At 39.9% G+C, this 16,510-nt stretch overlaps 1 protein-coding gene across 1 annotated transcript; it reads right to left on the reverse strand.

Annotated features, from left to right (window-relative positions):
• Nucleotides 1-1,754: 1,754 nt before the first annotated feature.
• On the reverse strand, nucleotides 1,755-14,301 carry LOC116329414 (endothelin receptor type B-like). The gene is made up of 9 exons (XM_031751426.2): nucleotides 14,159-14,301; nucleotides 10,459-10,964; nucleotides 8,995-9,107; nucleotides 8,705-8,909; nucleotides 5,225-5,374; nucleotides 4,801-4,934; nucleotides 4,604-4,712; nucleotides 4,434-4,515; nucleotides 1,755-4,332 (listed from the first exon to the last, which is right to left on the reverse strand). The coding sequence occupies exons 2-9, from the start codon at nucleotides 10,843-10,845 to the stop codon at nucleotides 4,226-4,228; spliced, it is 1,287 nt and encodes a 428-aa protein (XP_031607286.1). The 5' UTR covers nucleotides 10,846-10,964; nucleotides 14,159-14,301; the 3' UTR covers nucleotides 1,755-4,225.
• Between the last annotated feature and the right edge of the window lie 2,209 nt (nucleotides 14,302-16,510).

Consider the following 16,510-nt stretch of genomic DNA (forward strand, 5'->3'; position numbering starts at 1 on the left):
CTCCTTTGTGACCATGATGACTGTTACATGCTTAGCTGTGGGAATGATCTTTGATTGTCGACCTCTCCTTCACAGTTGAACACCATCTGTCTGACTGATTGGACTTGTGGAGTCCGAATTCTTTGGGGATGGTTTTGTAACCTCTTCCAGCTGCATGAGCATCAACAGCAACTACGATCCACTCCCTCAAATGTGTTTTGTAAAGATCAGCCTGTTGTTCCCTGTTGTTCCAGTCATGTTGTTGTTGTTGTTCCATTAAAAACACCAAAAACCCACCACCCACGCCCGATTTTCATCCAATGGATTGATAACATGTGTCTCCTAATTTTACCTTCAAATTATCCACTAAATCTAGAAATTCTTAATTTTTTGCCCCATCCCACGTAGGTGTAATTTAGAACATTTTTTTTTCTCAATTTCATTAAAATCTTTTAATCTTCAAGGTCATTTTAATGCAGAAATGTAGAAAGACAAGTGCTCAATAACCACTGTAACGTGGGATGAGTAATAGAGAAATAATGCATTGATGTCACTGCTGTGGTTTTCAAAATGATTCAATTCGAAATCCCAGTTTAATGTGCCAGTCATGCACAAATGCAAAATACATGAAACTCATATAATGACAGAGAACCACATGAAACATGGTCACAAACTTTAAATACTGTTTACTTGGACATGTGTTTGTTGACAGCAGCACTGGGACACTGAAGCATTGCTAAGAATATATAATTCTCTTAACAAACAATAATTTTGAGTGTTGATGTGGTTTTGTCAGCGTCACGAAGTTTAGAATTGAATAGAAGCAGGATGAAGTTCCAGCCCATACCACGTTTTATGTAAAACATATTGGGACATTCCAAAGTGTCTGGTGTAGGAACTCAGAAAGTCCTATAAAGTGAATATTAGTTTTCTGCCCTTAACCTCCTAAGACCCGAACTCTTCCACGGCATGCATTTTTAATTTCTCTTTGATATTTGGTCACATTGGGGCCCGATGAATGTAAAAACAAAGAATTACCAGATTTTTTTTTTTACCTTATTTTTGTTTTTAAGAAAAATAAGAGCCAAATATGAGGATATTCATTTAAAATTTTGATACAACAGTAGCAGTATCATGTCCTCGTAAGTGGATATCAGGCCCTTCTAGAGCAAAATTCAGTATTTTGGTCTAAATAACCCAAAATGTGATGTCCACACATGTGGATGCCAGGTCCTAGGAGGTTAATCTTTAAATATTTGCCTTAAAGTCCTTGTAAATGTGCCAATAGAGGATTTTATGCTTAAATTCTTTAATTCGGTTGTTCCAGGTATCCAGTGCAGCACCGTCTCCGTTTGACCTCAGGACTCAGCTATGTTGTTTAGTGACAACAGCCAGTTTTGTGAGATTAAAGAGATCTGTAATGTGAACAGATGTTAAAGATCTTTTTCTCAGATTCGGGCTACAGTAAATCACCACAAGACCCGCTTCTTGGAATCAGCTTCTCTATTTGTCGGCCGTAAAGTCGAGACATTTCACAAGTTGTCATTTTATGATCTGTGATATCAAATGCAAACCAAATGCAGCTTCTTCTGAGAAAAAGAAAACATTATGTTTATAATATCATATTTAAGCTTTTACAAGCTGTTATTGACAGAGAAGACAGGTTGTTTTTTTCACCGTTTTCTACTTTATGTAACATGTTGTAATGTGTCAATTAGTGACTGCATCTCTACTGACCTGTAATGACTCAAACAAAAACCCTCAAACAACACAAGTGCTATAAAATGATATTTATTACTGCATACTAATATAAATGTGATTTCAGACATAAGGGGATATAAACATTTAACTTGATCGTTCAGGTCAAATCACCGACATGTCTCAGCTTGTTGATCCCACTTACAAAGGAAACTTACAAAGTTGTACAATCACTTAGACGCAGCTAAAAGCAGGCTCAAAATGGCAAGAAATAGATTTTAATGAGTCACATACTGCATGATCAGCTGACTTGATAGATGTTGTGTCCAGGCGTTAAAATGATGAACATATTTCAGTGTGCTCCATTTCAGTCTTCCAAATGACGGCAAACACGTTGTCTGGATTCCCAGAATACGCACATTTCACGATTACTGAGAACAGTAAAACCGTTTCTAACCAAATCTTAGAAACACTGTACTGAAATTAGCACGCTACATAAAATGGGTTCATCCTGGGCTTTTCTTTATCACTGGACTGAGTTATTAATATTGGCACTGTCCCATTTTCTTAAAATGAACTGTAACGTGCAATTATTTCTCCCCAAGTGACAATGTTGTGAATACAGAATGAATGCGTTCCTTCTGATGGGGGAATTTTTATATTAGATTTATATGTAATTATTAAGTGCTGTATTCTCTTTACTTACAGCTACCTTTGTCTTTCTCATTGTGAGATGACATTAGATTAGATTTGTCTTCAAAAAGCATTTCGTTTGTTTCTGTTGGCTGGCATGTAAAACACAGACACAGGGTAATTAACATGTAATGCACTTGCACATACACAAATGCTGGCAGTGACATTGGTCAGTTACACAGGTGACTTTGTAGGTAGGCTCTACAAAGACTCACCACAGAAGTCTAGACAGACAAATTCATGCAGCTTGGCCCCTCCCCCACTAGCAGCTGAACACATCAACAGACTCAGCAAAGCATCTTAAAAAAGACTTATATCCTGTCTTTCTGAGGAAGTTTGAGAGGTCAGTAAAACTCCTGTTTCAAACGCATTAAGTATTACATAGTTATCACAAACATTAACCTGACTGGCATAAATGTTAGCATTAGCCATTTAACTGTTAGCAGCTAACCCACGTTAGCTGTCTGTTATTATTAAGCTAGCAGCTATGGCTAATAATGAAATAATAATGGTAATTTTGGAGATAGTCAGCAAATGTTATAGGTCCTGCCTGTTTGTAAAGTTAATGGACTGTTAATTTAACACAAAGGCACAATTATTTGTGTAAATATTTCTCACTGGCAGCCTACCTCTTCAACTCTGTTCAGCAACAAAAACGTGGGACTAAGTCAGCGGAAGCACAGAAAATGAACAGGGCTGTGGTTCAGTCCTTTGCATGAACCAGCATTGTTCTAATATTTTAAAAGAAGTATGCCTATTTTGTGGTGTTAAAAATTGCGTTGGGTGTCGAGTTTATTCCTGAGTGTCGGAATTCTAGTATAACCCTACTCAGGACATTACAGCCTAACCCTGCTTCGAGTGTCTGACCCAGGGAGACTAATTTACTGTTTAAAAAAATAGATAATAATGATAATAAGAAGAATATGTGTGCTCCTGGTCACACTCCTCGTTCGAAGCTGCAAGCTCTTCCACTGTAATTTCCCGTTTGGTCTCTGGGTCTGAGGACCCAGCTGTCATTCCTAGTAATGATCCTCAACATAAAAGCTGAGTCAGTCTGAAACAAAAGCCGATGGTTGCTCTCTGCACAAGTTACATACAGGTCCATGATGAAATCGCAGGTGTCGACGGCTGTTCAGATTGACCTTGGCAGCCGCCTCATTTAAGTCATGTCTGACCTCAGCTTTTTATGGGCTGTGTTGTGGAACTTTTTAACCTTCCCTTGTTATGTGGAGTTTTAGAATCATTCACTTACACACAGCTTATCCAGCAAATTTCTTTTTCCTTCCAAAAAGCTTTTACATGGCTCAAAAATGTATTACTTAAACAGCTCTCACAAAGCATATTCAGACTAATTTCCAGCCAAAGAAACATTACTGCTCTCCGATAGAGGTGAAATATTTGGCAATAACAACATGTGGACACCTCACGTCAGTAGGTAACACGAGCTCTTCGTGTGTTTTGTGTTGTTTTCTTAGAAAAATAGAAGCTACATTGTAAAATTACTAAGGGTCACAGTTTCCCTCTAGCTTTCCCCGTGAGGTAATAAAGCTTCAACAGGTAGTGTTTTTCAGTGCTTATTCATAGCTACACGAAATACTAAGGCTAAATATGATGGTAAGTTTGCACTCTATATGTAAATAATACTGTACATACATTTACATAGTGGTTTGAATAAACATTCTGTATAAATGCATTTTTAGTGTCACTGAGTTGTCCTCTAGAGAGGCCTCAGCATAGGAATATGAACGTGTTTATGTAGCATTGGTTTCATCAAAGCTTTTGCATTTACTATTGAAGCCTGAGGAGGCACACTTCCATTATTTCATCAGCATTTTGGGGTTGATCTTTGAGTCTTTCAGTCTGCGGCGAGTCCTGTAGAAGTGACTCCAGGTTCCCCTTCTGACTCTGATCTGAAGGCCAGTGTGTCGGCACTGAGACTGCTGTTTGTCCCTGATGGGAACACTGGTGTGTACAGGAGGAGGTGTGCAATTAGTGTGTCTGCATTTATGAAGAGCTTGTGTATTTCTGACTGGAACGGGAGCTGGAGCGGTCTAGTCCGTTACCGTGGCATGAGCCCTTCCAGCGTCCTCCTGAGCCTCGGTCATCCACGTGAGATGTTCTGTAACACCAGCAACACAGGCAGGACTACGAAACAGCAACACACATATATAAAGTTTAGATTTTTGACAAATAGTTTTTCTAGTAAAGCCACATTTGTAATTTTATTGCATACCTGGAAACAGTTTTTAAACTTTTGGCTGACAAAGTAGAGGGCAATCGGGTTAATGCAGGAGTTTATGGAGGCCATGTTGATTCCAATGTAATCCATCACTAACAGGAAACTGACAGATAAAAAGGCCAAGGTTTACATGCAAGACTACAGGAAGGTTCAGAATGGAGAACAATGGCACTGGCTATCTACGTGCCTACCTGAGCAGCTCACAGCGGTCGGGGTCATCCTCCTCATAGACTGTTTTCTTCAGAATACGGCTGAGATGAAGGGGCAGCCAGCAGAAAGCAAAAATCAACACCAGGCAGAACACCGTCTTTGCTACTTCCCTCCTCTGCAGCACACCCACACAACGAAATCAGAGGAACAGTAAATCACCCAGCTCCTGATCTTATTATAATTCACAGGTTACTGTAATGTGTGATGTACAGAAAGAAAGTTTTGCTGTCAATGGTTAGCTGTATTTCACAAACTAGTGTCCACTGTGCCAGTGAATTTAGTCATTAGTTTGAGTGACCAGTACTCTCTGAGAAGAAGTGATTCTTATAAATTGTAGCAGACATCGCCATTGCATAAGCTCATCGGTGTAATGGTTCCCAGCATTGCTGTCATCTGCATCTCTACCTGCTTCATGTGGTCGTTGAGTGCGATGCGCATGCCTTTTTTGCGGCTGAGCATCTCACAGGACATGAGACTGTAGAAGATTCCCGTGCAGACCAGAGGGAAACAGAAATAGAAGCCAAACAGCCACCAGTCCTTCGCTTCCTTGTAGAACTGGGGGAAAAAAACAAAGGTACTGGAAAAAATAGCATCTATTTTTCAAGATAATGTCATGTTAAAGCTCTAAGAGGCAGGTACAGTGCAACTTTGGTCTAAGTACATAAATCCATTTGTGTCTCATTTGAACTCTGCGTCATCAACATAATCACTGTTTCCCTGACCTGTTGTACGTCTTTGGTGCATTAGCTGCATCTTTGCTAATTTTTGCTAATATGGATAATGTTTGGATAATGGATATTGTTGCTGATATGTCAGCTTGAATATTTACTTTGTTAAACTTCTATGAAATTGCATGTATTATAATTTACAGTACTGTGCAAAAGTCTTCATCCACCCCTCATTTCTATTTTATTTTCCTAGGAAAAGTGGAAATAGGTGAAAACATACATGGAAATACAGCATACAAGGAAAAATCTCAGTTTGTACAATTCCAACAACCTTGAAAGCCAAAACATGACAGAGCCTCCACGGTGTTTTACAGATGCTACAGACACTGTACATCTCGCCTGAACTTTTCCATACATGCTAATGACAACTTTCTTTTTTCTTAAGGACATAATTTTCAGATACGGTTCCTCTGATATAGATAATTGTATACATCTTTCTTTTTTTTTTCTTTTGTACCAAGACATTTTTTGGGGAAACACATTGATGGTGCAGAATATTATTTTAATGCAAACATTATTTGGCTTTAAAGCTTTGTTGTGTTTTTCTTTTTTGATTCAGCTCAACAAATGCGAACAAATGATGTGGGTTTTTTTGTGACAGGCTGCAATTAACAAAGTGCCTAACGATACGATTTAAACTGGGTTCTTTGCCAAGTTGTCTGTTATGTGTAGACAACATTGGCTCATCCCTTGAATTATTCATAGATTAACGTTAAGCAGCTTAAAAAATGAAAAAACAAAGGAAAAAAGGATCCTCTAAAAATGTTAAGCATAAGGACCGGACTAAAAGTGCGTGACGATGCAGGCGATGTCCAAACAAAAGAAAAACTTTGAAAGACCTTCAGAAAGCCTGGAGGACTTTAAAAAAATCACAGAAACTCTGACTTCTTGGAAATAAACTATAAAGAAATGAGGAGTGGCTTATGACGAATAAACAGTACTGTATACTTTGATTCATAGCAATAATCAGCTTAAACCTGACTATTGATCAAAGCTGACATTGTAGGTTTATAAGATAATACAAATCCTGTCACCGATGACGACACATTAAAAGCCAGCTTCATGCTTTGTTTCCACTGAACTCTGTGGTTCCTTCCTCCAGACTTAAAAGAATCAAAATATCTTTGTGATTTTGATCCTGCTGCTTTATCAATGAACTGTTAAAAAGTAACTTTGACATGATTTGCCTGCAGTGTGTTGTATTGCATTTTTTTGCTTTCACTAATAAGTTACTGGCAGAGCGATAAAAGGAGCCTGATTAAAGAAACACTCTAATTGTATCATTGCTGTCCAGGCGCTTTGCTTTGAAGAGAACCATTCTGTTGACATTTGCACTCGAAAGTAACATCAGGTGCAAGCTGAATAAAATCCAAGGGGTTTATTCCCCCTCAGCCCAATCCTAATAGATCCAAATCAACACGCTGGATAACTTTGACCATGTGTTTGTGGGAAAGTTTAATAATCTCTATCAAACATTTTGAATTGATACATAACTCCTCTCTGCCAAACTGAAGTTGTTTAGATCATATTTCTAAGAAAGATGTAAGTATCCAGCTGTTTGGAGTTTTTCCATGTTGCTGGTATTCATATTTCCTCAGCTAAGGCGGAGGTTCAGACGGCAGACAGATTAAAGGAAAAATCTGAACCTTTGACCCGGCAGCATCAAACATTTTAATCCTGATGGGAGAGGTCACTTCCTCTCCCATCAGCTGCAGCAGTTTCACCTATCTGCAGAGGGGTCGCCGTGTGATTTGATGAGTTTGTGAGTCACCAATGACGAGGCACACTGAAACTGTTCTAGAAGCACATGGTGGCCTAATTGAGGCACTGTGTGTTGTTTTTCTTCTTTAAACTGCTTCCCTGTCTGTAATTGTTGGCAGGATTTTTCAAAGACTAACAAACTTGATTTTATGAAAGTCGGTGCAAAAGGACAAAGGACAGCTATTTCAGTTTAGTGCAGATCCCGATCACTTCCTTTAAAAAAATACAAAACAGGACAGTGGATTTTCTTTCCCACTTTTGGTGTAGATCACTGATGCCAGACACTGTAAGTGGGACTAATGTGCAGCTGCAAGTTAATGACTATTGACATGAATTTTGAAGCCCACGGGAGGCTTTAATAAGTAAACAGTAGTTCTGTGAGGTATATCCACACTGTTTGAAGAAGGTACCGACATCATTTTAAGCTCTTTCTGCTATAAATTAAGTTCAGCCTGGAATCGAACTCTTGCCACATTCTTGCCAACAAACATTACACACGACTTCTCCGGGCAAACTGATGTTCTGTGATCAACACAAGGAGCTGCTGATGCATTTCTTCGATTTACATCAGCTTAGTTTTTCTATACTGAAGGCAAAATGCCTGAGACATGTTGTTGTTACTACACTTAGTTCTTTTCATATTTCTCAGGCTATTTATCATATGTTTTGCGAACTGATTGTATATAAATTAAAATGTTATGACACCCTTAGTTTAGCATATCTCAAATTTCTTCTGTTTATAGCAAAACAATAGTCACATTTAATTCAGTTTTATTCATATAGGACCAAATCGCAACAATAGTTGTCTCAAGGCTCTTTATATTGTAAGATAAAGATCCTACAATAATACAGAGAAAACTATCCAACAATCACATGACCCCCTATGAGCAAGCACTTGGTGACAGTGGGATGGAAAAACTCTCTTTTAACAGGAAGAAACCTCCAGCAGAACCAGGCTCAGGGAGCCATCTGCCGTTACTGGCTGGGGATGAGGGGAGGAAGAGCTTGTATGTTATTTATTGTGTTAAGTGTCCCGCATTTTAATCAGAATGTCATCATTGCCAGTTGTTAGTTAGTTGCCAGTGTTCTTAGAGAATGCTATCAAGCTGACATCCTAAATTAACATAGTGGACAACGTGATCATGTTGCAGAAATAAGAGTATAGGCCAAAATGTAGTTCTGTATTTATTGTAGAAGAGTTTAACAATATCTTGTTAATTTCTGTGCACAATGATGGAAATTAGGTTGCAAAGGACACCTTTTTGCAACAACTAACATCTTATGACCTTAATACATTTATATAAAAAGTACATGTGCAGTTTTTCTGCCTCATACTGGTGACCTCTACATTGTGATGCTGTAAAGTTTGACTTGACTGTGACAGTCTGGTGGTTACCTTCATAAAGCTTGTGGTCTGTACTGGATGCAACAGGCAAACCCTCAGCTTGGTGCCTCTGTATGGCATCTCCAACATGTCAAATGCGAGCGCCTCGGGAACTGCGAGCACCACAGCAAGCAGCCAGATCAGTGTCACCTCCACAGCTTTCCACAGTGGGATTCCCATCCCTTTCACTCTGCTCCATGACGTCACTGCATGGTAGCTATAAACAGAGACATCCATTAGCTGCTTTTAATACTAACACTTGTCAGTGTCCATGTATGTGTGTGGAGTAGTGGTGTACTCACCGGTCAATACTGAGTGCGCACAAGCTGAGGACGGTGATTCCCACCGATGCTTTCTGGATGAACGGCATCAGCTTACAGACGTACACGCCAAACGGCCAGTCCTCGGCTAACAGCTGCAGGAAAAAGAGACGGAGAGGAGACAGTTTTGTAAATGTAAGAAGTTCACCTGTGTAAACATGCGGGCAGACCTCTTTGAGGTCCATTTAGGGGTCCTTCCTTCCTCGTGTCTTCTTTCATTAATACAGCTTCTAATGCCAAAAGCAACAACAGCATGTTCCTCGTGACTGCCAAGTCCATCTCCCAGGGGTAATAAGTTCTGCTCAGGGTCAGGACAGCGTGTGTAACAACAAATTATGGCCACACATCTGAATATCAGAAGGGACTTTATATTTCTCAGCTGCTCACAGCAATCTGTACTGTTCGCTAATCTACCAGAGGTTGTAAAGCCTTCACACTATAAATGTTTCTTCATTAAATCATGCTGTTGAAATACATCTTAATAGTCCCACGAAAAAAGTTTCATATATTGTTTTTTGGTTTAACAACCTGTTGTAGGCTGGGATTGTTTGGCTACACTAAAACCTCTGACCAGTGGATAGTGCAAGTGAATAAAGACATTTCTATGAAAATCATAGCATAACACTTTACATCTGCCTTTTTATGGGTTTGACAATCCCTTGAAGTTTTAGGTAGATAAGGCTGCAACATCAAATCTTGCAAAGCAATAAATAAACCTGATTTGCAAAGAGATACTTTAAAAGTTTTAGGCTATGTAAATTCCCTTAGGTTGAAGTCACACTAAATGAGATGCATCCTCAGCTTTGGTAAACTGAATCAATATTAAGTTTTTACATATTGTGTAAGTTGGCTAAATTGTTTAATGAAGACTTTGTCATGCAAAACTTTCACTTGTATTAACAGTGAATTGAATTTTATTCAAAGATATAACTGAATTAGAGACCTGAGAGACAGAGATCACATAAAAGTCACAACCTCCAAAATGAAGCCAGACCCCCCCCCCCCCCAAAAAACAATAGAAAAATAAAAATGCAGTTCCTTCCTTGGCCACTTGAGGATGTCTCCCATTGCGAGCCAATCACCATAGACGACCAAGTTATTGTTAGGGGAGGTACATTAACTTAAAGTTGTAAACTATTAAAGTATAGGTAATTTTAATTGTAATTAAATTAAGGCTTTAGTTAGTTTATGCATAATTCTCCACACGTGTCCACCTGGATTGACAGGTGGGTGTCATTTCATCTCCAGCATGTGGTTAGAGTCATTGTTTGATTAATTTTGCCGATAAGTTCATTTTGTTTTAAGTCTCTTTTTAGCTAGCCAAAATTAGCATCCCATTTATTATCACAGTGAATTATAGCTGTGCCTTGCATGTCCATCTTTTGTGTACAGTCTATGTTCAACAATGAAAAGAATCATAAAGACACATAGAATAAATCTGGTTACCTTGTACACATTGATGGGGATGGCGATGACAATATATAACAGGTCTCCCAGTGCCAAGCTGCCAATGAGTACATTGGGTCCATTCCTCATACATTTGTTCTTATATATGATCCTGAGCAGTGTTGAGTTGCCAATGATTCCCACGATAAAGATCAGACAGGATATGATGGTGTTCACATATTTGAAGGCTTGCTTGATCTCTGTGGGGTTTATGCACATGGGGGGGTGCGAGCTCCGTGGTCGGCCTGGCTGCGAGGGTGGAAGAACAACTGATGCGTTGTTGTTGGCGGGTTCTAAAGCTTCAAGCCCACTTTGGGAGTCACGGACAAACCTGGAGGCTGCAGCCTCCGCAACCATCAGAAGACACAGCAGTGTGATGGCCCTCATCTTCACAGAAGCCTCACCCAAAGGTGCACAGAAGTAAGAAAACACACACTTAAGGCACACACACGCATCCACCCACTGGGCCTTGCTCCAGAGCTGGAAACGTCCGAGTCCAAGTTGTCCTGCAGAGAAAATAGTTCAACCATCAAAACAGAAAACTTGCTGCATGTGTGAAATGAAGACACAAGCCTTCCAGGATGCATGCTGAGGTGAAAACTAGCAACGATAGTGAGTTCACCACTTTGGACTAAAGTATTTCTAACAAATGTTAGGTTCTCAGGGCGCATAAAAAGATATTTATGGTTTGAAAAGGATGAATTCTAATGACGTTTGATTCATCTAGAACGCCAAAAGCATGTCTGTGTTTTTGTTTACCCTATAAAATGTGTACTTGTTGCTAATCCTGTGATTTTTCATCACGGGGTTCACATTTACGGTTCTGTGCAAAATAATTATAAAAATAACTACTGAATGGATTGTTAAAAAGTTTACTACATGTAATCATGCCCCTCTGAGCATGACCAACATCACCAGGTGCAAATTTAAATTTCTCCTGTGCTTTGGTTTATGATGAAAAAAAATAAAGGAAAAAATTTTGAGGAAATTAAAAATAAAAAAGAAATCTGTTTAACAATCTCAGCGAGCCCTGCGGTATGTTCATGGATTAACTAAGAGCAAAATCATCCCCACACCAATGAGCCAGCTTATTGTGGCTTGAGCCTGATGTCGAAAGTACGCCTTCTAAGTAATTATAACACAAAGCAAACATGTTAAGCATAATCTTGAGTAAACAATTTGCTCTTGAATCAACAGGCGTCTCAATATATTTAACTGAGTACATGTACAAGTATAATAAACACATCATCACAGCAGCGTTTTTGTGCGATGAAAAATAAGCTGTAAAATAAAGGCCGGTGAACAAAAACCGAGCAGGAGGGTTGAAATATTGATGAAAACAGTGTTTGTGTGTGTCCTGTGCGCTCTGACATAGATTCTTTCTTTCACTCATAGAGGACTCTAGCTTGGCTTTCAGCCCTCTCAAGAATCATGCCCCCCCCACCCACACACACACACACACACCCTCAGAATGGCCTGGAGCATGGAGGGATAAATGGGCTGATTGACGAATACAACCGCGTCTATAGAGACACGCTATTGGGGTGAAGACGTACACACACGCTCACACACCACGCCCACACACTCACACACACATGGGTACAATCTTCATCTTGGCGCAGATGTGCAAACCTCTTGACATGATGGTTTGGAAAGGCAACAATTTGCGGACACACAGGGTTACTTTTAAATAATCATGTCAGAATACACTTGCATTTGCAAAATTTTATGCAGATGCACTAAAAGAAGCAACATACGCTTGAGCGCATGCACACACACACACTCGCTCAAAGACAACTGCTATTCATAAATGCATTTGACTGAAAAACACTAGTTGGTTCTGTTCTCACACACAAAGACAGAAAATCACATGGGTCAACTCACACACATATCACAAGAAATCAGTTTTGAAAAATGTGGCCATCGTCCAAACGTATGTCTCGGTCATGTGAATGATGCCTTTGTGTTGTGTAACATGGCAGCTCATTAGGCTATGTTAGAGCAGAATTGTCTGATTTAATTGGAAACCTGAGTTTTAACTGGCCCGATCCTCTTAATCTAATAGATTTGGCTTTAGAGACCATCTCCGACCTTTAGCTCTGCTGGCTCCACATCTGAAGAGGTTGAGAGAGAGGGAGGGGGACAGTTGGCAACCAGCTGAGCAGCAGTGGAAGGGATACTGTGGTGGTCAGATAATGTATGCCTGTGCGTGGGGGCTGAAGGTGGGAGCGCAGAAGTGTTGAAAACTGTGTTTTTAAAAAACAATGAAATGCAGGAAGACACAAGAGGCCAGGACAGGAGAAAACTGACAACTTGATCTACCGTACAGTTTGGAAGGACAATAAAATAGGGAGGAATGCACAGGAAAGGGAGAGCCAGAACAAAAGAGGGGGGTATCTGAGCTACAATGAAGGAGAGGGCAGAAGTCATGAGAGTGACCTCAAAGTAAGAGATGGCAGGAAGATTTTAGGAGGCATTTATCCTCAGCATAAAGTTCCAGGATGTCCATGATGTGAGGAAATTACATCAAACTGTCTTCATTTTCTTGTGATCTTCACATTCGGAATTATCCGAGCAGCACACAATAAATGCGCTTTTATGTGACTGTTGAAAGCAACATGTGGTTTTCATCTCAAGCTGTGGAAAGGAGGTGGCTTCATTTTATCATTAATTTTATAGCGCGGGCCAGATAATTAGTTGGCAATAAAAGTGCAATAATCAGATAAAGCTTCGAATGCCTTTATGACTGAAATGATTCCCTGCGGCAGAATACAGCCGCTGAAAGTTATGCAGTTTTTAAAAAAGTGAGAACAAAGTGCGCATAAACCTGAAAACTGTATTTTTAGACAAAGAACTTGGGAGCTTGTATATCAGAGTAAACAAATCCCGCATAAGTAAAGTTTATGGGAATGTTTGTTGAACTTCGTCCTGCTGTCACTGCTGTTTGGAAGCGCAATGTCTACAATCAAGTCACATCATCACAGTGTCGTTTTACATGGATGTGAGGGGATAAAAACCGATGCTTCCAAATGTTTCCAACTCCACCAAACCTGAATTTAGATAATAGTTAAACAGCCTCCTTTAAAAAAAAAAAAATCACTATTAAAGTGTTAAATGTTTCTATGACAATGCCCTGCAGGATCTCGAGGGTGAAAAGATCCGATAAATCCTGTCTGCATCTAGCAAGAAGCAACAGCTCTTTAAAGCTTTACTCTTTTGATGGTGTTGTGATGCATTCATGCCACACATTTTAAAGACAAAGCCTGCACGCTTGCGGGTTCTGGAAGCGACAAAGGTCGCAGCCTGAGATCAGTTGATGATGCGGTGCACAAGCCGCTCGTTTTCAGCTCTGCGGCTGTACGAAAACTACACGATGATGCAGGAGCATCAGAGGACAGGCTGAAAGTAGGTTAAAGCATTCACCAAGTCCGGCACAAAGGACTGAATGGGGTTCAAAGCAGTAAATATAAAACTCTATGACATGGCAACAAAACATATTTGGCATGCACAGTGATCATTCTGACAACTTCAAAAACCTGGAGAATGCAGTCGCAGACGCACAAGAGCAGTTAATAAATACACAAAACTGCAAATAGATAGATGGGAGTCTAGTATATAACAAAAATTTGTGATCGCCTCTCCATATTTAAATTGAATCAAATGTTAATTATTAAATTAATACCAGCTTCACTCGACTTACCGGACCGCGCTGTTATGATGTGTTCAAACTCAACGTTTTAGATCAATATTCCTCTGATTGGCCCGATGCTGTTTTTGTGAGTTCCAGGCGTTCAGAGTTCACGCCGTGCTTAGCAGTGCGTAAAACCTCCCCTCCCTGCTCCGCCTGCGCTCTGAGCAGCCTCCCAACAAGTCGGGGGGTTTTAATACCCAAGCCGGGAGGTTGCGAAAGCAGCCAATCAGACACAGCCATCCTTTTCATTGTGTTGTCAGGATGAATGCAGGAAGACTTTTTAAATATATCTTTTCAATACTGCAGATAAAAAGCGTATCGGATTGTTCCAGCTGATAACGCACAAGTAATAAATGTGTAATATATGACCTTTCCTTTGCTGTTTGCTTGTTTTATGGGAATCTTTTTTGCCTTCAGCCGTTCTCCACTGATGAGCCTCTTCAGAATAATCGACTCCATCTCCAGGGGAAAACTGAGGTGGGTTTCACCAAATCTATCTCAGTTATTAAAACACTGCTTCACCTGGACCACCGATGGGAAGCCTCATTCATCCATTCACAAACACACTGATATTTCTTTAAGGTAACATTCAGCCACACACTCACACTCCAATGGTTGTATCAGAGGAAACTTGCCTAAGTTTACTTCCACATGCAGGCTAGAGGAACCAGGGACTGAACCACCAACCTTTTGCCACAGCTGCCCCCTTGAAATCTTTTATGATTTAACTGCTGTAATATGATCATTTCCCCCAAAATGGGTCAAATAAAGCACGTATTATTTATCTTATTGCCCACATGACTGAAAGATTGTTACACATGAAATGAAAATATTCACATGATTTATTCAAATGGAGGAAGTTAGTGTTGTAACTGAGCCCAGCTATTGGGGGGGCAGTTGCAACATCGACACATGCACTGTTATAGAAAGGTATCCTATGTTTATGATATGACTGCATGCATGACTCTAATATGGAAACATCTTTAGAGGCTGTAGGATCTGAGGGTTTCACACCTGCCTTTTGCTGTTACTCTAACCTGCAGGTGTGAACTTAACACTTGTTTTTATTGCATGCATTGTTGTTACTTTGATGACTAAGTGCTATTTAGGTATTCAAAAGGTCCAACACACTCATTATCAAACAAACACAGACACACTGTGTGCTTTCATTTTTTTTTTTTTTTACAATCTTAGAGAGTTTCACAATTCAAAACATACAATAAAGATAAAATCATTTCCCTTTGTAACAAATGCATGCTTGCACACTTACCCTCTGCATGTGTGAATCCTTCACATCACACACACACACACACACACACACACACACACACACACACACACACACACACACACACACACACACACACACACACACACACACACACACGCTTACACAAAACAAAGGACCTTTCTGTGGAGTCTGTTTAATGGCACCCATCCCCTGCTCTATTTTGGGACGCGACTATTCCTGGTGCATCATTATTGTCATTACCACAGCCTCATATTATTAAACCATTAACAGACATTATCACCATTACACACTGCTTAATGCAGCATTGCTCTGCACCTGTGTGTGCTTGAGGAGACGGAGAAACCGAGGAGAGGATGTGTTGTTGTGCTTCTAGAGAATTTGGCCTTGGCAGATGGACACAGGCACTTTTTAAAGCTCTTCCTTCTTCCTCCTCCTCTACCACAGGAAGCAGCCAAACTCTGAACTTGGAAAGCAGCAAATACGACAGCTCTTCAAGTTGGAGTCTATTTTGTTTTCTACTCAAAAAAGAACAGAGGTTGAAAAAAGACAATAGAGGAAGACAATGATTGATCTTCATGTGTGAGTTAAGTTTCCATGGCTCCACCTTCAGGCTGATGTCCAGTGGGAGGAACCTGATGAGCATTTGTTGGATATGATGTTTCTTGCTGCACAATAAGCCTCCTGGGGCAAAACTCATCCCCAAACTTGTTAAGACTCTTAAAAAAAACACCCCCAAACCCCTCTTATCATTGCTGAAGCTTTTCTGCTGCTTAATTTCTTTTCACCCATCTGAGCTATTTTTTTTCCTGAAGCCACACAAGTGCACAGTTCATTCGTCTTTCTTCAGCTGTAATGTGATAAATCCAATTTCAACACATCATGTCCCGCTTCCAGAAAAGCCACAAAAAGAATCGTTCTTGTATCTTTCATTTATGCCTGCTCAACCTCTTGAACTCTGGAGTTTCTTAAACTTTGGAAATAAAGCCACACTTCTTCATCATGCCACAACACCATTACTCCATCACTTTGTAAATAAGGTCTTCCCGCAAACTCAGAGATGTTTGACGTCTTTTTGTAATGAATTATGTTAACTGAAAACAAATATCTGT

Source organism: Oreochromis aureus, linkage group 2 (assembly GCF_013358895.1).
Source record: "Oreochromis aureus strain Israel breed Guangdong linkage group 2, ZZ_aureus, whole genome shotgun sequence".
Lineage (NCBI taxonomy): Eukaryota > Metazoa > Chordata > Actinopteri > Cichliformes > Cichlidae > Oreochromis > Oreochromis aureus.